The sequence below is a fragment of the Pleurodeles waltl genome, chromosome 4_1 (assembly GCF_031143425.1).
Source record: "Pleurodeles waltl isolate 20211129_DDA chromosome 4_1, aPleWal1.hap1.20221129, whole genome shotgun sequence".
NCBI lineage: Eukaryota > Metazoa > Chordata > Amphibia > Caudata > Salamandridae > Pleurodeles > Pleurodeles waltl.
The window spans coordinates 494946150-494967622 of NC_090442.1; the positions used below are offsets into that span (position 1 = coordinate 494946150).

At 42.7% G+C, this 21473-nt stretch overlaps 1 protein-coding gene across 5 annotated transcripts in view; it reads right to left on the bottom strand.

Annotated features, from left to right (window-relative positions):
- NAV3 (neuron navigator 3) overlaps positions 1 to 21473 on the bottom strand; it is a 1001553-nt gene that overhangs the window by 603479 nt on the left and 376601 nt on the right. For all 5 annotated transcript variants that reach the window (XM_069228788.1, XM_069228787.1, XM_069228786.1 and 2 more), the window contains one exon: positions 11035 to 11174. In XM_069228788.1, coding sequence (XP_069084889.1) covers positions 11035 to 11174 — 140 coding nt within the window. The remainder of the gene's footprint in view (positions 1 to 11034; positions 11175 to 21473) is intronic.

Below are 21473 nucleotides of genomic sequence, written 5' to 3' on the forward strand. Positions count from 1 at the left end.
ATCCACCAGAAAGGGACAACTGTTCTTCTGGAACATCAGTGCTAATCTGTGTTACCTGAACTCTCTCCATGGCAAGCGTTTGCCTAATGCACCTTACCCAATTGCAGACCCGCACAAACTGCATCCACCCCATAAAAGGATGATGCACCCTGACCTTGATTGACATTAAATTTTGCAGTCCAAGGCAGCAGTCATGACTCGTATAACAGCACTTATGTAGTGCACACACTGTAAAATTAATGTACCCAAACACTGATGTGTATGAATGACTTTTCATTCCCCAAGTGCCTTTTATCTCAGTTCTGCATATTATTATTTTTAATGTTTTTTGAAGTGGTTCAGTTGTAAAACATTTCCTACAGACAATGAAGGGGTTGCTATAAAGCACCTTAATATACTTTGGCGCGGGTGTGCTATAGAAGACTAATAAGTAAAAGTTTTTGTCCTGTTAATAACCCCCCCTCCAACCTCCTCCATATTCCAGGTGTCTTCATTGTCCAGTTCCTCTGAGCTTTGCTCCATTGCTGTGTGTAGGAAGCTGGCTATGTATATACTATATCAAAAGGAGACACAGCGTGTACCGGATCAGAGGGTTCCCCAAAGGCTTAACAGAGGCTAAAGTATATAATACTAATACTCTCTTTTGTGGTAGTGTGGTCGAGCAGTTAGGCTTTTCAGAGGGTAATGCAAAGCAATTGTTGTGCACACACAGACAATAGAAGCAACATACACTCAATGACTTAACTCCAGACGAATGGTTTTTATATAGCAAAAATATATTTTCTTAATTTATTTCTAGAACCACAAAATTCAAGTTGCCGGTAAGTACTTCAATAGATTCGTATTTCACACATATATCAAAAGCACTTTGTTTGAAATTGATAAGTTATACAGTTTTTGAAATATAGGCAATTATCTGTTTGAAAAGTTGACAGTGCAATTTTCAGAAACAGTACCTGGGGGGGAAGAAAAGTTAGTACGATTTACCGGTAAGTACTTGACTTACAGTTCCAGTCTCCAGGGGTTAGGAAGTCCACAGGTTGGGGTTCAAGTTAACCCCAAACACCCACCACCAGCAACACGGGGCCGGCCGGGTGCAGAGGTCAAAATTGAAGCAAATTTAACATGTGCTCCTATGGAGACTGGGGACACTCAAAATCAGGCCTGCCTGCAGGTAATTACTCGTTACTTCGGAGGGCAGATCTGGGGGTTTTAAAGGAGCTCTGGGGGGGACTCAGCGGCACTGGGACGGCCAGGTGCAGGAAGCAAACAAGGCATCGGGTCTCCAATTATTCTCTATGAAGGGACACCGTGGGCCACTCAAAGGCTGCAGGCGAGGTGCAGGGGGTTGACTCGGGCAAACCACAGGCTGGACAGGGAGGAGGATCCCTTGCTAAACATAGCTGCACCGGAGGTCGGGTTCTCCAAGGCCAGGGGGCAGCGGGTGCAGTGGTCTTTCAGGGGTCAGATATCTTCATCCAGAGCTTTCGCGGTCAGGGGGGTCCTCAGGATTCCCTCTGCAGGTGTCGTCATGGAGAGGTGGAATGGTCAACCTAGGGTGGGCACTTGCTCACAATCGCCTGGGGACCCTCTCTAGTCAGTTGAACCACCTGGACACGGGCTGCAGGTATCGAGTGAAGAGTGGTCAGGACCCACGTATTCAGAGTGGTGTTGGAGACCTTGGGAGTTGTTTCTTCTTTGACAGGGCTGCTGTCCACTGGAGTTCTTGGTCCTTTTGGGTACAGGGTAGTCCTCTGGAGCTTGAAAGAGGTCGTGGGTCACACTGGATTCGTCACTGTTCTTGTGCAGGTACTTTGAAGCAGGAGACAGGCCAGTAGGGCTGGGGCCAAGTCAGTTGTCGTCTTCATTCTTCTCTGCTGGGGGTTCAGAATAGCAGTCCTTCTTCTTTCTTGTTCGGTCACCAGCAATCTGGTGAGCTGCGTTCAGGGAAGCCCTTAAATACTGGATTTAGGGGTGGTTAAGGGGTCAGAGGGCAGTAGCCAATGGTTACTGTCCCTGAGGGTGGCTACACCCTTCTTGTGTTCACTCCTTTTGGGGAAGGGGACACAAACCTAACCCTATTGGTCCCTGTCCTCCAAACCAAGATGGAGGATTCTGCAGGGAGGAAATCACCTCAGTTCTGGACACCTTAGGGGTGGTTCTAGCTGGAGTGGTCACTTCTCCCTGTTTTCCCTAATTTTCCCGATGGACTTCTCGCCAAAAGTGGGGTTTTGTCCTCGGGGCTGGCAACTCCGCTAGCTGGAGTGCCCTGGGGCACTGAAACCCGATGCTAGAGCCTTTGAGGCTCACCACCAGGTGCTACAGTTCCTGCAGGGGGAGTTGTGAAGCACCTCCACCCAGGACAGGCTTTGTTTCTGGCCACAGAGAACACAAAGGTTCTCATCTCATGTGGTCAGACACTTGTCTGAAAGTGGCAGGCTGGCACAGACAGGTCAGTCCTACACTAGCAGTTTGGCTAACATTCAGGGTACATCTCTAAGATGCCCTCTGGGTGAATTTCTCAAGAAATCCCACACTGGCATCAGTGTGGGTTTATTGTGCTGTGAAGTTTGATACCAAACTTCCCAGTATTCAGTGAAGCCATAACGGAGCTGAGGAGTTTGTAATCACAAACTCCGAGACCATATTCTCAATATGGCTACACTGCACTTACAATGTCTAAGAATGGACTTAGACACTGTAGAGGCATATTGCTCATGCACCTATGCCCTCACCTGTGGTATAGTGCACCCTGCCTTAGGGCTGTAAGGCCTGCTAGAGGGGTGACTTACCAATGCCACAAGAGGTGGTTTGTGAGCATGGCACCCTGAGAGGTGTGCCATGTTGACTCTGCCTTTTTCTCCCTACCAGCACACACAGGCTGCAAGGGCAATGCGCATGTGCTTGCTAAGGGCTCCCCCAGTGTGGCATAATACATGCTGCAGCCCTTGGGGACCTTCCCTGGCCACAGGGCCCTTGTGAACACAAAGGTACAGAGTTTGGGAAAGAACACTGGTGCTGGGGCCTGGTTAGCAGGATCCCAGCACACTTTCAATCAAAGTTGGCATCAACATCAGGAAAAAAAATGTGTGTGTGTGTGTGAGGGGGGGGGGGGGGGGGGGCGGGTAACCATGCCAACAGTGGCACTTTCCTACACAGTGGCCTTCAAATAATTTTACCAGTGTATCTCAATGACGTTCTGCCTGTAATTCCAGTACTGAAACAATATCAGCACCTTTTGCTATTCCAGTGCAGGGACTCTCACACAGCTGTGCCAAGACACTCCACAATGCTCTGATAAGATACCTCGAAACTCTGACATGTAGTACTCCTGCAATTAAAATAATGGAAACAACATATACTTCCGACTAAGCACTTCAACCACCACACCACAACTTGTTATAATACTTGAACTCATACCAATGCATGCCAGTACTGCCATCCGCTCCTTTCAGCACACCTGCTCTGTCTCTCACTCACCTCCACCGATAATTTCAAATACTGAACCACAGCACACCTGAGTATTCTAGCACTTGGATCACCACCAGAGTCTGCTGATGCACCTCAGTTTTTTCCATCCACATTACCGCCTTCTATAGCTGCAGAGTGGGCCAATATCATGACCCTTTTAGACTGTTCTCCTTTTTTGATTAATATCACTTTTCATTCATAAACATATAATTTTATTCATACCATTAGAGGTATGGGCTAATGGTGGTGTGACACATGACAATGTCATCTGACAGAAATTCCCTTCACTTTCAAACACACATGGGAGTCTCAATGTGCCTCAAGTGCCATGTGACTGTTACGTCAGTCAGTCAGTGCTTACTTTGTAAAAGAAAGAGTGATAGCGCCCAACATTGTGGTCAGCAAATTGCAGCCAGTGCAATGAAATGCAATTACCAAGGTGGTAGTTTTAAATCCAACTCATGCCTCTTTAATCCGCTATTAGACATCCCCTTGCCCTTTATCTTACTCTTTTCAGATTCATGCTTTCTCCCTTTGTGAGTGTTTCCCGGCTTTCTCTTCCTTCTTGACGCTTTCTATATTTTTCCCTTTCTTGTTCACAGCAAATTTTTGATGCAGAAAAATAAGGGTCAGTCCCCAATGATTGCAACCACTCGCTCAAACTAAGCACTGACTTCAAGACTGATTGGAAGAAAACTCCGGAATGCACTTCATCAAAGCAAAACAATCCCCTTCCAAACTCTTGTATCAAACACTTATAACTACATGACTGCACTAGACTGCACCTCTATTTAAAATAAAATAGTACTCCCAGGATGCCAGGGAACACCATCTGAAGGCAAGGCAGACACCTGGAGCTCGTGTGTCATGGATGCTGGTTGCCTGGTGAATCAAGGGGCCATTTAACAGACTCGCTTTTCTCAAGATGTTCCAAGTAAAACTTTGAGTCCAACATGTATTATTTTACAAATTAGGCAGAAGGTTGGGAGCTAGAACACACATGCATTCTAATGTGAGTGTGCAATGTGAACTTTCTGGGATGTGTTTTAGTGTTGTGCCTGATGGCAGAGACTGCTCAAACCATCTAACAATTGTCTAGCTATGCCTTCTTCTATTGGACATTTCTACTTGCTGATCACTCGCCTTGTAAATCTCTTCCATGCACCACACTGGAACTTTTGTTGAAATAGAGCTCCTTTGCCTATAGGTGGTGCCACAACTCTGACCTGACTTCAGTAAGCACCCTGGACATGATGTGAAGGAGCTGTTTATGGTGCCACCCCACTGCACTGAATGTCAGTACCTTCCCTCTTGTGCCTTTAATGCACAACCGAAGCTGCTATGCTTGGAACATTTCTCCACAAAATGTAAATTCTGCAGTGTTTTTAACAGTTTGTCTCCACTCTCCACCTAATGTGTAGGGGTTTAAATGATGTAATCCATACCACAAGCAATTATCACTCTGAGAACCCACATCTGCCTCTGGTTCCTGGAGGGCAAACATGACTCTAGGCAATGTGAGAATTGTGGCTACATGCATGCCAGTGCCATGAAGAAAATGGTGCAAGAGCCCTTCATGGTGGGAGCTTTATACAATCATTGCACCAGTCATTGCTTCAGGTCATTCCCTGACTCTCTGGCATCAATATTGTCATTGGTGCAGATTTTGGTAGAGATGCAACCAGTGCTGGCTCAGGCACGGACCCTCCTGCTTCCTACCTTAAGTTTCCATGTCCTGGCAACAACACTGTGCATATAATAGTCCTCTCCCAACCTATGCTTGCCCTCTTCTTCTTCAGCGTCCATTAGCTTCCTCTGGTGCACCTGAGAATATGTTTGGTAAATAGATTTTGTTCCACCTTGTTATCAGCTGGTGGCCCCTTTCAACCTCTTTACACCCTCTCGGGCAGTGAATTTCAAATAGGAAACTATGCACTTATTCTCACTTCTCCCAGGAAACTGAAAATGCACTGATTTGCAATGTAACTGTTGAACTTGCAGTTAAAACGCACCTCCAGACTAACCTTGAAAAAATGTTCATCACGTAAAAGAGGAAGTGTGGCATTGTGGTAGCCTTGTATATTGAGTGGAACTTTGTGAAAGCTCTGCCTGAGAAGCCAAGTCCTACCCCCCGCCAAAAAAAAAAAAACTTCTGATGCAGTCGCCCATGTTCTGTGCAAGTTAGAAATTCTGCAAAGTATTTTGTAAGGAAATGCCTCTTTGTGCATGTTTTCCGCAACATTTTTCAACTGATGCTGCTGGATTGTTAACTCAGAGTGCACTGAGGTCTATGAACCAGATCTCAGTGCCAGTATTCTTAACCTCATATAAATTACATGTCGAACTGGATACACCAATTGGCAAGGCCTGACTTACTTATATGTCCCTAGTATATATGTCCCAGGGTATCTAGGGCATGTGAGACAGGGTATCCACTCAGGGCTGCAATACTGTTTGTGCCACCCTTTGTGTGACGAGGTACAAAATGGCTCCCAGCCTGCCACTGCAGACTGGAAGGACAGTGTTTTCACTGCCAGACTGACTTTGCCATTTAAACCAATTGCAAAGCAATCCTATCCCTTAAAATTATATATGTCTCCCCCAAGGAAGGCCTATGGAGTCCTATGGCAGGGAGCTGTATTTTAAGTAAGATTTATGTTTTCCGATATACCTTAACAGTAACACTTCCAAAATGTAATTTTTCTTTGGGTAAAGTCGGTAGCACCATTGGCTAACACAGAATTACCGGGTGGCATCCCAAAACCGGCTAACCTTTGACTGGGAATACCAAACTTGGTCATGTAAAGATATCAAATTAATTGTGGCATTGCATGTGACATGATGGCCAGGTCTAAATTAAAGTCACTATTAATGGTAGATAACTTTTTCAAAGTTGCCACTCTGTGCTCTGCTAGTCCAGTAGCCTCACAAAAGTGCGCACACACACACACACACACACACACAGACACACAGAGATGTAAATTTTTCTGACTGCCTGGGGAGACGTTTGGACAAAACCCAGGCTCAGGAACAAAGGCAGTGCTGCAGCAGCAAGATGTCACATCATCTGCCAGGATGATTACTCGGGGGTTAGCCCAGAGGTGAGCTTTGAAGTGGAAGCCTCCTTTGATGGGCTGTCTGGCCCAACACATCTGAATAGGATGCCTTTTATTCATGTAGATAGCATGGAGACAGGGCCAGGGGTGAAACTTGCTCTCAAACCAGTTTTACCATGAGTGTGTAGCCCTCAGATAGCCACATTTCCAGGGTGGGCTACCAATCTCTGACAACCGAGGAAAGGTTGTGCCATCTTGAAAAGTGGAAGAATGTGGCAATCTGGGATAGCCAGATGCCACATATCACAGGAACTTCGTCACTAGGTAGGAGGGGAACACATAGCCAATTGGCTAGTGACCACATGGTCCCCTATAAGCACTTTCCTGGGATAAATATGCCTCCCACCCATATTATTTAGTACACCCAAATCCTCACAGGTTTCAGCTATGCAGAGCCTCCACACAGTAGCTGGGACCCCAGTCTATGTAGTGGTTTACAGCCCAACATGTGCACAGTGTGTGATATCAGCTGAGTTCTTCTCTGTGTAACACACGGTGGCACCATGTCAGTAAGGAAGTCTGCATCCCTTGTACTCACTATTTGTTTCCACAAAGAATATTAAATCAGCTTTATCATATAGGTGAGCAGTTTGCTTTCAGATTGTGAAGGTTGCTTTCTGTTCTCCATGTTCTTACAATCTTCCTTGTTGTGGACATTGAACTATATAAGTAGAACAAAATAAGAGCAATCATAAGTCATCTGAACTATTTTAACCAGAAGTTAATGAAATGGAAGTGGCTAGATAATAATATGCTGCTGTTGCTTAATTCGGTTTCTTTTTTGTTGTAGTAAAACATGGGGACAAAAGTGTGCTGTTTTCTCGTTTTAAAATCATATATTTTACTTCTCCCTGTAAGGTTTTTATTAGTGTGAACAACACAAATGCCTTCTTACGAATGGACAATGCAGCCTGAATGATGCATGTAACCTAAGTTTAGTGACAAAGAAATTACAGGATTCACTTGAGATAAACAAATTCCAAAAGAGGATAACATGCTACACCTTTATGGAATCTGTGGCAAATTCACCTTCACTGTCTTTTTCTACAACATATCTTAGATGGCTACAGAAATCTATGCACAATACTAGTGTTATGCAATAGTTAAGTGCTTCCCCTCTAAATCATGACATGGAAAGTTAAATGTCATGTGAGCTGCACCATGCACATATATGACAGGAATATGTGTTGGCCACGAGCAGCACTGTGCTCTGGCTAGGATGGATTTTAACTGCACTGCAGTAGTAACTTTGCCATTTGGGAAAGGTCTGTTGATATATATATAAATATATATATATTCATACGTTGTCTCTTATAATTTCCTTGAACATCAAGGTTGTGTGGTGCTAAAAGTTAAAAATTGAACATTCTACAATATTGAAATTAGTGGGCCCTCACAGTGAAATAAAACCTAAAGCTATTTCAATATGTAGGCTAGGCTTTTTAGGTCCAAGTGGGAGTAAAATCTTTATTTTCCACCTCCATTTAGGAAAGAGCTAGAAAAATGCTTCAAAGTTTTGTCCTGCTTAGTTTTTTAAATCTGACTTAATTTTTATGAGTGATATCCTAGATAGAAAAGTTACTTTGTTCAAATGTACTAGAGGTTGGCTGAGCCTGAACTGGCTTGAAATCATTTCTGTCACTCTTCAAACCTCCACAGATGCATTACATTTTCTTGGTTGGGAGTTCACAATTTTGACTCAGAGGACAATGGCTCGACTCTGAAAGGAGAAACATTAACTGATGTTAGCTGCTGAAAACTTAGCAGCGATTAGATATCTGGAAGTGGACAGGAACAGTTGGCAGAACATAAGACAGCTTTAACACTAGCTCGCTTGACTTGAAGATTCCAAGGATGGCTACTCCTATTTATCCCCAGGACCCTCTGAGACAGTTAGGTTCCAATCACATTAGCATGAAAAACAGTTTTGCCCCTGTCCAGCAGGGGAGAGGCCAAGCAGCTGAAGACCAGCCTACTTGGTGGCAGCTCAGTAATGCCATCTTGAAACAGGGGCTCCTGGGTAATTTTACAGTAAGGCAGGGAGGAAGCAGTAGGAGGTTGGGGGACTTTGAGGAATTTGCTAGGATTGGGCAGTAGAATTCCTCACTGGCTAGTGCACAGGATAAATTGTCAACTCTACCACCACTTTCCCAGAACGATTCTGAACTTGAGAAGACTCCAACTGAATAAGATGGTCATGCTAGAAGAAGATCCTGACTCCTGGCTCCTGGAGATGAGGACTCAAACAAGGATTCCGGCTCCACTTAACCTATTTTGATGACCTTGCTATCTCTTTTGATAATTAAATTGTTCTAAATTTTTCTAAAATGCTTTGGAATTTTATTGTGTTGTGTTGTGTTCCTTACTTTAAAATTGTTGCTGCTGCTTAAACTTTGCACATGCTTCTCTGGGAAATGGCTGCTGCTTGTGCCATAGCTACCAGGGGTTGAGAACAAATTCTCTCAGAACTGTGTTTTGATTTAATCAGAGTGGTCTTATTGACTTGGTAGTGGTGCCCCTCTACCAAATTAATTCCCCATTGCTGACAGAGCCATAAACATCTTGGTAATTTGTATTGAAGCACTTTGACAACAATAACCCTAGTAATGAAAGGCAACAGACATTTCCCTTGCAACTTGGTTAGTCTTTTTCAATGTTTTGCTGACTGTAGAGTATAAACTGAACCAGTAGTGCTAATGTTAATGTCATTCTCGGTCTCAATCTTCTGCCATTAAATTGAAGTTCTACTGCGACTGCTGATACTAGATTCACTACTAGCAACAATGATGATAAAGACAGAAGGAAGCCGAGGGCTCTGCAGATTTTAGCCTTAGGGGGTGAGAATCTTGAAAGTAAGCAAACTAGGAATGTAAGCAGGTATTCAAAAAAAACTTGCAATATGAAGCAAAAACTGTTACAAAATACTGCTGTGGCGTGGACTCCCACACTAGATCACCCATTAAAGAGGTCCTGTTACTTCTTAAAGCATGGAACATAATCATGTAGTTGATCTGACCTAGGTGCCACTTCACATGTAGAGGAAGTCCTGATATGTCTAGTGCGCACAAAGGAGGAGGCGCTGTAGAGATATAAGTAGCTTTTACCTGAACCTTTCTGGTCGCCAACAGATTTAGCCACAGTTCACGCACTTAAGCCTATCTTTTTCCTTTGCCCATTATAGGGGAGTGAGACAAAATCCTTTATAAATAGAGTAAATTTCATGGAGCAAGAAAGGGCAGGAAAGGATTTTGTTTTTATCCAAAGAGATAAATATATTTCATAATGTTGTGCAACTGATTTATTGCTAGATTACAAGGTTGCCAAATTTGATCGCTAGATAGGGAAAATGTTTACTTAAGTTACACTAACTGCTATGTAAACAACGAGTTAAACAAAACCATTACCTAGAGAAAGGATGATTTAACAATAATACCCAAAAATAATTGTCCACCTAATGTAGCGTGCTAGCCTGTCCCTTATCTGTAGATTAAAGATCACCTGTCACAAGAAATATCACTCTTTACATTACCTACATTTTAAACAATGCTCTACGAGCTATAAAAATTGAACACGACTAAATATAATTTAAAGAACAAAGCCATGCTGTTCTGCTGTAAATTACACAATACAGTGCATGATGAATAAAGTTTTGGTTTTCAATCAAACATGCATGTGCACTTCGCACCTTTCCAGTAGTTCGAGCAGTACATTTTAGTAGTTCACAGCCAGAGACTAAGAAGAACGCATGCTCTGCTTTCAGCACAGACACCACCTACCTTTCCTCAGAACGCTCGGCCCCTCTACATCATCCTCACATGCTGCTTCTCTTTAACACCGTCTTCTGATGAGTTTTCATCCCAAAGTCCCAATTTTTATAAATCCAACTATACAATCTGTTCTCAAAGCAGCCTTCACAGTGCCCAACCACCCATTTATGAATAATCTGTTATGTGTATACAAAAAAATGTGTGCTTTCACAGGGTCTTCGAATAAATTGGCATTTTAACCAAACTTTATTGACGTCGTAATATGGCCACGGGCCTCCTCTGTCCATTATAGGCGTTCAATGCATATTTGTGCCACCCACAGACGGAGAATACGCGAGAGGGCACACTTGCTGCGTTCATTAGTTCATTTTCCAAATGAGACCCAAAGACGTGAATAAACGCCACTCTGTGTGTCAGAGCATGCAGAAAGCAATGGGGCTGGGTGCCCAGTGCGAGCTTCCATTCAAGTGCGCCAAATATGCAGGGCACACTGGAGACAGAAGGGGAGACTTGAGAAACCAAAGCGAGTAAAATGCTTTAAAGCAATTGAATTCTAAGATTATCCTATTTTTTATTTTATTTTTACAAAATAAACACGATTAACTATGTGAGCGTTAGAACGGAACATTCTATTGACGAGCACGGGGGGAGGGTTCATGTATTTTCTGAAAGACACGTACCTCTTTCGTTGCCATTAACATAATGCGGCGGCTTGTTTTTGTCTATGCTGTTAAAGCTTTGACTTCTTCGATTCAGATTGGAGGCTCCCTGGACCTTGGCGCTGCTGCCCGCAGCTGGCACCCTCGAGGGCCCTGGAAGTCTGGAAGAGTTCAATCGACAATTAATTTCCTAAGTAACAACAACGTGTAACAAATGACAGAACACATTTTGGTATACGAGGACCTTAACCAGACAATCAAAGACAATTTTCACTCGTTCTGCAGTCATAACAAGACGCAGTCATAACAAGACGCAGCCCCAGGCTCGCGCTCTGATAAAGTAGCTAGCAATACAGCGCAGTGTGACTGGACTAGGTTAAATTAAAAACAACTGTCAGTATCAATTAACTGCAAAGGAAAATCAATAACGTGGCACGCCAGATGTTCGAAACACAATAACAGATTGCATTACTGAAAGCAAATTAACATAAGGATGATACAACTGGCGCTGAAGGGCAATCCAAGGTCAACTAAACTTCTTTACTTACAATTACACGTTACACCTGAGGGAACTTTTTCTGGCGCGTGTGATGTGATTCAAAACACCGAGTTAATTAACAGCCATAAAAATAGGTGTGGAAATACGTATATTTCACATTTTGTACGTTTTTTTTCTCCAGATTTAGCGATTATGTCATCTTGATCAATCGTTTTTCAATTTAAAATGGCAGTTGTAACTGTTGTATTCCAGCTGTTTGTTTTAGGCATCAATGTGGTTGGTATCAAAAGGGGGCATCAGACCCACTCCTGTATAAATTAAATTAACATGCATTTCCCCGGTTTTCTTGGAGGTGAATTATCCGGAAGTAGTTTAGGTGTTGCAGGTCTTTGTAATCCACCTACAGGAGCATTTCAAAATGATTTTCATAAGGGGTGAGACACGTGGCTAGCTAAAAAGGAAAGTGAATATCTAAATACTTTTACAAATAAGAACAATTCTCCATACAATCTGCATAGCGATGCACTCAATTGATTTCCTTAAATTTTGCTTTTCTTGTCATTTGCTAAAATATAGCATTAATAAACAAAAATAAACAAGCAAAAAGACATTTCAATTTTTATAACTGTTTTCCTTTTTCCAGTGAATTACATGAATAAGTATAGCTGCCACAAATAAAAAATGAATAAATAACAAAACATTACGTATATAAGAGGACAGAAAACAGTAATACACGTGATGATTCGAGAAGGTTCACTTAAGACTCCGAATATATTGTCACATTTCACCTGAAGGTGCGTTGGAGGGCAATGCAGGTTGCCATAGATTGCTATTTCATCCCCAATAATCATGCCGATGTTTATTGTTTACTTTCTGAGCTCATTTTTGTAATTTAATTAGAAGGCACGTGTGCTATGTACAATCAATTATATTCTTATTAAGAGGGTTACATTCTTTAGGTCTTAGCCCCATAACTTTTTGCAGGCTCTCTCATTTCTCTCTTTCTGATTGCGAGTTCTCATCCTGTATCTTAGCTAGCTTGACATACATTTCTATCCAGTGAAACAAATCCTGTGCCAGCCTCACATCCGTATGTACCAATTGCACTCTAGGTTCGTCCGGTAGCAACCATTTCACTATGTCTTTGTGTGAACCTTCGAGTGATTAATCCTAGCAGAAGAACCAGCACGGACATTAAAGGGTCACCAACTTAAATCTCTTTTTTCCATTTCTCTATAGGGAACGTAACCCAAGCAAACAATGTTGAAGTGACAGACTGGGCACTCATCCAACAGTATGCCCTTGGTGTCTCTACACTCCCACCCAGAATTTGACCACTATGCTACATTTCTGGACTATGTGCCTGAATTCTGCATCTGGCCAAAGCAAGGTCCAGCTCCAATTGTAACTGGTCCACGGGTCAGGCCTGCTTGAGCATGTTATGTCTGTGACCACACAGGAGTCCAGCCAGCAGACCTTTGAAGTCCACTTCTTAGACCTGGGTACAAGTGAAGATGGTCCAGACCTCTTGGTCTCCATGTAGGTTACAGACAGCCAGTCCAGTTCTCTTCTGTTCTGCCACAGGTCCAGAAAGTGTTCTGGTGAGCTGGGGGTGAGGTGCTACTTTTGTTTAGTTCACTAGCCAGTGAATGGGGGTGATTATTTGACCAATGGGCAAAAGGTTCCTGAGGACAAAACTTTACAGCACATCCTGCTTGCTGTACTGAAAACTACCCCACAATGTATCATTCTCAGTGAAAATCAACATGGCAACATATTTGTCCACTAAGGGAGCTTGTGGATCATATAGGGTGTGTTTAAATTAATGCAGTTTCCTTCCACTCAGGGACTCCAAACTGGTTCTGGGTCCAACTCCCTCCTCCAGTGAAACTAAAACTAGGTCTTAAAGGTGTATTTTAGGATCAAAACACCCCTTTTCTCCAGGCTTTCTTTGTTCCTAACCTATTAAAGCGCAGGTCTCTCTTCACCTCTTAACTTGAAGTTCCAAGCTCCTCAACACTCTTGAACATCCCTTCTAGGGTTAAGTTAGGTCATATTCCTCCTTCAACTCATCCTGGCAGGCCATGGCCATCGTCTCTGCTCTGACAGCAGTATGTTGCACACCATCAAAGCAGCACTGACAGGGCAGCTGCTGGCAGGCCAATACTAATTAGCCAGCAGGAGATTCAAACAGGCAAAGTATAACTTTTGAAAACTTCCTTTTACTTTCCATTTATCAAAAATCCAACCTCTTTCTTCAATTGGATATTTAATAACTATTAAAACATAGCTTATTCCAAACCAAAGATACATGATTAACACATTAATTGTACTTTAGCTGTTCCTTATAGAACCAGCTACAACCCTATCAGTGAAAAAGCATTTGGAGGTTTGCAATAGTAGAAACATGCAAACATTACATTTGTGCATGGTCTAATTTTAAAGGCCAGGCACCCTACTTTGTGGGATACAAGGCCCTCTTACTGATGACTTACTATTTAAAAGTAGGATTTCTCTCCAATTAAAAGGTTTATTTTGACAGGACCACATGCAGGCTTAAAAGATGCAAGAGTCAGGCTACAAATGTAGGCTTGAAGTCGTCTTTTATTGTTGGGTTAATGAAAGACACTACAGGTGTTGAAGTTCACAAGTGACAATTAACTTTGTATGCCACTTATTTAATTTCTTACGCCATACACTATGCCCTTTCTGGAAAGTAAAATATGCCAATTAGGAATTAGCCAACACAGTAACCAGTGCATAGAGATGAAAAACCAGCAGCACCAGTCCACAAAAAATTGAGGTTTTCCCACAATCAAGAATGTCTTATAAGCTTTATAATTAAAATGGATTGTTACTGGTTTTAGGCAGTATCAGCTTCAAGTCCCGGAGGTGTCCCCTGTTTCAGAACCTTCTCTCAAACAAAACTCTAGGAGTCTATCCAGTAGTACATTCTGGGTACATTTGTAATATTCAGTTGGAAGACCATCTGATCCCAGGTTTCCCCCCTGCATATCCAATAATATTACCCTTAGTTCGTCTCCAGTTGGAAATGCATCCAATTCATCTCTGTTCCCATGTATATGTCACAGAAGCAGGACTCTTACTATGTAGTCTAGAGTAGGTCAGTGTTTAATGTTTGTTGTGTGCTGTGTATATAAGTTGCAAAGATATATGTGGAATACCCCACATATATTTCTGTGAGGAACATTGCACAGCATATTCATCCACTGTTCTCACTATCTCTTGGGTGTTGCCTATGCATAAGCCAAGCCAGCCTTTCCCTAGATTTTCTGTTTTTCTCTGTAACCTCTGTTTAAAGGATGTGTAGGAGTCTCTGTCCAATTTATTGTACAGGCTCCCCAGTTATCATGTTTCTCAGCAATGATTCTTTGAGGCCCAAGGTGACCCCATGGGCAGGGTGCAGTGCACTTAAAAGGTAGGCCACGTACTCGTGTGTTTATGTGTCCTGATAGTGAAATATTGCTAAATTTGTTTTTCCCTATTGGAAGGACTATGTCCCCCATAGGATAACATGGGGATTGCATTGAAATATATTTTAAGTGTAGAGGTATGGAGTGTGGGGTCTGTGAACTCACAATTTAAAAATGCATCTTTTTGGTGAAGTTTTTTAAATTGTAAGTTTGAAAAATGCCACGTTTAGAAAGTGGGCATTTTCTTGCCTAATCACTCTGTGCCTCTGACTGTCTGTGAAATACACATCTGGGTCTGGATGACAGATGGGCTGTTTTTGAATTCACTCTAGACTTTCACACAATGGGAGCTGAGGTGTGCCCTGCATATCCCGATGGGTCTTCCTGAGATAGAGTGATGGGAGGAGCTGACCCTTGCACCTGAATAGGGCTGTGCCTGTCCTTACACAAAGCAGTCTTCAATCCCCTGGAGTGTGTCTGGGGCCAGGGCAGGAAAGACAGATTCTTGTGCTCTAGAAAGTCTTCTCTTTGAAGTTTGCCTACCTCAAAGGCAGAAATGGTTATAAATACTGAACCTCTGTCCCCACAAAGTGAGAACACTTCTGGACTGAGAACATTCTGCCAGGAAGAAGAGCAAGATGCTGTAGGAGGGACTGCCACTCTGCCTGTTGCTTTGTTGTGCTGGTCTGCTGCTTACTGTTTCTGTCCTGGGAGAGAAAGGACTGGACTTTGCTTTTCACATTCTGCTTCCAACGGTTTTCCAAGGGCTTGGACTGAGTTTGCCTCCTGTTACAAGTCTCTGGGACATCAAAGATTTCATCTTCCAGCACCTGGGCTCAATTGAGGAGCCCTGATGCACCAAGTGGTGCCAAATCCAGTCCCTGGGACCTTAGGAGTGAGTTCTGGTGTACCCAAGAAGAAACTGAGAAAAATCAACTTCGGCGTGACTTCGGAGCGGCCCTGCTGTCCTACTCCACACTGCCGCCTGCACCTGAGCCATGGTCCCCAGTGAATGTAACGACGGACACCGCAGGCCCAACACCGCTGCAGCATCTCCGAAGTCCCACCATAGCATGAGTCCTGAGTGCCACGTCACCAATGTCTGTGACACCCGACTCCGACTCAGCACCTGTGGCCCCGTGGTGTGATCGTGACACAGCAAAGTTGATGCATTGCGTATGGACCTGCTGGATCAATCGACCCCACTGGATCATAAGGAACCGACACTTCGCCACCAACACTGTATCACCTCCCCTGCAACCATAAGGAACCAACGCCTCACCTCCCCTGCTTCACAGTAAGAAACAGACGCCTCACCTCCCCGGTGGCAGAAAGCAACTGATGCTGTAGCAACTCCAGTGACGCCTCACCTCCCTGTTTCCGTGCAACATCTTTGCTTCCTTATTGATTTCAAAGGTTCTGTGCCTGGGGTCCATGCAACTCTGTGACTGACCAACACTCCCTCGGACTGTTGGGAATGACTCCATCAAGACATTGTGATAGCCCCAGTTGGAGCTATTGTGTTTCTAAGCGCTTCACTGAGATTTAATCTTTAAAAATTAGTATCTTTGCTTGTGTATGTTGGATTTTTGCCGTTCTGGTCCTGGTTTACTCAGATAAATATTGGCTATTTTTCTAAACTGATGTAGAGTACTTTTGTGGTGTTTTCAATGTGTTACTGTGTGAGTGTAAAAATACTTTACACATTGCCTCTGAGATAAGCCTGACTGCTTGTGCCAAGCTACCAAGGGGGTGAGCAGGGGTCATCATAGGTGTGTGACTACCTTACCCTAACTAGAGTTAGGGCCCTTACTTGGACAAGGTGCAAACCACTGCCAACTAGAGACCCCATTTATAACAACCAACTTCATTACATCCAGTTCAATAGCTCCTAGAGAAGAGATGTCTCAGTTATGCCTCACATAGTGCAGTATTTCTGTTCCCAACATTGTCCTAAAGTCTGGTTCTTGGTGGACACCTTTCCTTAACCTCCTTGTTGAAATGCTTGCCACAGTGTGATGCTGTGCATATGTCAAATATAGTTGTGCATGGTTGAACAGTGAAAAGTAAATTTTAAGACAAAGGATGACAATATAGTGAAAATAGAAACCAATTTACTAATAACCCAGAAAAATAAAAAGGGAATAGCAAGAAGAAAGAGGAGAAAAATAGAGGTAATGGTTTCAAATACATGCTAATGTGAACATGGGTTAACACTGGCTGTTATCAAAGTCAATGTAAGTCTGTGGGAAAATAGAAATGTAAACAAAACCAAAGAAAATGGACTATTTCTTTTTAGCTGGCCCTGATAATAAGTAATCCTTTGGATAAGTATGTCATGGAACACATTACTGGGTTATGGCTGATGTTGAAATTTACCTTAGATTGAAACATATTTCTGCAGAAAAATGTCACCAGTGGAATGGCTAAAAGGCTTCAATCAATGAGGCTTCCACGAGGTGGCATGAACAGTACTGGTCATCATAGTGAAGAGAGAAGAGTAAAAAAAGCTCCAGAGGTTGTATTACAGAAGTACCCTGGGGATGCACCTTGTGTTTGCACCACTTTGCGTGCCCCCAGGGCTTCTGTAATACCGGTAGCGCTAGAGCACATGAAGGGAATCCATTTGTCTCTGCACCCTTGCAGTATCATACATGTGCACACAGATGCAATGAAGCTGGCGCGAGGTACACTCTCAGTGCGCCCCCTGATGGCAGCCCTCTGAGGGGGGTGGGAGGGAGGGGGTGGGGGAAGGTATGATGGACCGACTTCCCCAGACATCCCCTTGCATGTGGGTGCAGTCAGGCACTGCACCCATCTGCAAGGGTATCTGTATTCCCCCTTTAAATGTGTGGGTAGGTTCCCGCCTGCACTGTGAAACACAGAGCGGCTTCAAAGGAACCACTGTTTTTTCACATGAATGCACTGTGAAGCTCCCCTTCATCACAAGGGGGAGGGCCTCGAGCTACTTTTACCAGGCTGAGCAAGTCACACCCACAGCTATGAAATCCTCAGGCAGACAAAGTTCTGCTCAGACAGCCAAGAGCCTGCACATTTATTGCATGTTTAGCTCGTGACTGCCTGACCTGAACAAGAAGTTTGTCTGTCAAGCTGACCTTTGCTCAACCTGACAGACATTCTTCTTCTCTGTAAAATGGTGAGGGGGTGGGGCCCATCTGCCTGTATGGATGGGCGATTGGCTGTTGCATGTTGTGACATGGCCATCACTATAGCCCACCTTGTCCCAGATGATGCATCCCAATTACTGATGGAAGGTAGCCAAAGTTAGTGACGGTCATGCAGCAATGTCCACTGACCAAATCACCTATATTCCTCATGATATAAAAGAAATGGTCATCATACAAAGCAAAACTAAAAGAATGCACACCTAATTAACACCTCAGCTTGGGAGGGCTACAACCCTAGAATACTAGGCAGCCAGGTGAGGAAAGGTTTTAAAATCTGAGGTCCTGTTTGTGGGCAACTACCAAAGACAGACTTAAAATAAGTGCTGATGGGCCTCACTGGCACCAACCAGCATAAATGAACCACTGCACTATAGTAGGGAGACTGATACTCACTTGTAAATCCATTTAGTATGTAATAGCGTGGTCCCTCTGACTTTATGCAATATATATGAGTGTTATGGGTACAGGATAGGTGGCGTTCTCCTTCGACCACATTTAATGTAGCCCTTAAAATTGTGTGGGGACACATAGGGTTTATTGGTCAGTGTTGCTATCTGGGTTTCCCCTTAAATGTACAAGCTCCGCTCTGCTGACACACCCCAATTTGTAGAATTGTTTGTAAAGTTAAGTTAAGTTTCTGGCTTTAAGCTCACATCTTGCAGATGCAAGACTTAATTTAAAAAACACAAGCCCTTGTAGACTGTACAACCTCAAAAAATGTAGTCCAGAAAAACCAAACAGGCTTTTGCCCTGATATGGAGACCATAACAAATATAATAATGATATTTGCTGATATTAAAGGCCTCAAGCAAGCACTCTCTAATAAGTGCCTGTTTTGTGGACTTTAAATCTGCTTTCGACAAGGTCTGAAAAGCGGCCTTGTAGGTATAATTAGATTGATGGAGCATTCCAGAGAAACCTTAAAAAGCAATACAACGTATTTAACACATGGGTATAAATGAAGTTTGGAGACAGGCAGTCAATTTAAGCAAAGGTGTATACCACAAAAGTAATAAAACAAGGGTGCAGTTTGCCCCATTTCATTTTAACCTTTACATTTTTCATTTTAATCTTTACAACAGCCCTAAACAACCCAAATGTGCATGCCTCTAAGCTGATAGACAGCCAAATCTCATCCCTAGAATGCATAGGCACTAAAGCTACCAAATGACATGGAGATCAAGATGAGCAAAAAAGGCATTCATTTTTGGTAAGAAAATAAACAAACCTGGTACCTGATACTTGAACAAAACAAATATAGAATGGCAACAAGAGTACAAATAGCTAGAGATAATCATTACAAGTTGTAGCCCTTTCTACTCTCAACAGGCGCTTTTAAGATCAAAAACATGCACCCTTGAATTTGCAGTAGATACACTATTGAATGGGGCCAGTCATTAGAACCAACATCAAATACCAAATTCCTTCCAGCGATCATCTATAGCCTGTAATTTTAATTATATTTATATAGTGCTTACTACCCCCAACGAGGCATTGAAGTGCTTTTCAGCAAGCAGCACACTACCCAAGAACCCAAAGTAGATTAGTGGTGGATTAGGGTAGGGAAATATAAGTGTTTAATAGGGCGGTGGTCATGTGAGACTGTTATCTGGATTGACTATGATAAAGGAGGGATAGAGGAGAGAAGAGTCCAGAAAGGGTTTTGGGGAGATCACAGTAGTAAAATTGGGCTTGGATATGTCAAAGGAGGGAAACAGGAAAGACATGCCTAGAATGGGTTATTTAGGAAATCACAGAAGCAAAATGAGGCCTAGAAAGAGACAGAGTGAGGTAGAGGTTATATTGATAGAGGTATAGCTTGAGGCCCAGTAGTGAATTAGAGAGAGGTGAAGGTATTTTCCTACAGTGAGAGTAAAGTTATATATAGATATGTAACAACATAAAAAGGTATACAAGTATATGGAAAATAATAGATATAACATTGTATTATATAAAGTCCCATATGTAAATGTATGGATAAATATTTAGAAACTCAGACTTTCAAGTGTTGCTGTATATAAAGCTAATTTATTTATTTTTATTATTTTTTGGTAATGTAATGTCTTTTTATTGAACAAATGTTCCTTTGTTGAATGCACTTAGTGATTTCATTTCTGATGGAAAGTGGTCCTGTTCCATGTATTGCTTTGTGGGTGATACATAGCAGCTTGAAGGTGGATCTTCTGGCAATTGGTAGCCATTATTGGGCCCTCAAGGCAGGGGAGATATGGGCTTGTGGTTTTACATCTATAAGTAGTCCAGCAGTAGAGTTCTGAATTTGTTGTAATTATTTCATTGTTGATAAAGGTGATGCATGGTAGAAGCCATTGGCGTAATCAGGTTCAGACACTACAGGAGAGATAGTAGTTTGGACCTTGTATGTATAGTAATGAAGTTTGATCTTGGCAACTTATTAACTTGGGCATTCATTGATAGCTTGGAGTCCATGGAACAGACTTCCTTGGATACTTTAGGAGATGGTCCCAGATCACCAGGCAAAGCACAGAGTGGGTCATATTTTTTCCAATCACCACATGTGAGTATTTCAGTTTTGGATGCATTCAATTTGAGATGACTCCATGTCATCCATTGATAAACGTCTTGGAGGCTACTGAAGTTTTTGAGTTTCCAATGTCTTTGGGGCTTTCCAGTTTAATAAGCATTTAATTGTGTGTCATCTACATAGTTATAGCATGTGAGCTATAATCCAACGATCATAGCAGGTAATGACTTCACGTAGATGATAAAAAGCATGGGTGAGATGACAGAGCCTTGAGTGATACAGTTTGTATGAGAACTGGGAAGTATGGATAACATTTTTCTCTTTTTAAGTTAGGATGTGATCCTTTTGAGCACAGTCTCCTCTATGCCTACTTCATAGAGGCTTTGGATTAGAGGGTCATGATCAACTGTGTCAAAGGCAGCTGAAAGGTCTAAGAGATGTAGTACTGAAGTGGTGCAGCAACCCTATTCTGTTTTACTATGTTTTGAAGGACACCCAGTTGATGATAAGGGCAGATTATGTGGCTCACCCTGGATGAAATCCTGTTTGGATGTGAAGCGGTATTGGGAAAGGACTCAAAATGTCTTGAAACAGTCACCAGCAATATGTGTAGACGCCTTTTCTATATACCAGGCCAGGCCACCTTCATTAAAATGTGCCAGGAGCTAATAATGTTCCACATCAAACACTGAAACATCGCATCTGAACCCGAGATCACAGATCCAAAGGACAAAAACAGTGGAGAGCTTTATTAGAAACAGCATTAAAATGTTTAATTGAAGGAACCTGTACCCAGAAGTCTAAGTGACTTTAAAAAAGTGTCAAAAAAATCCACA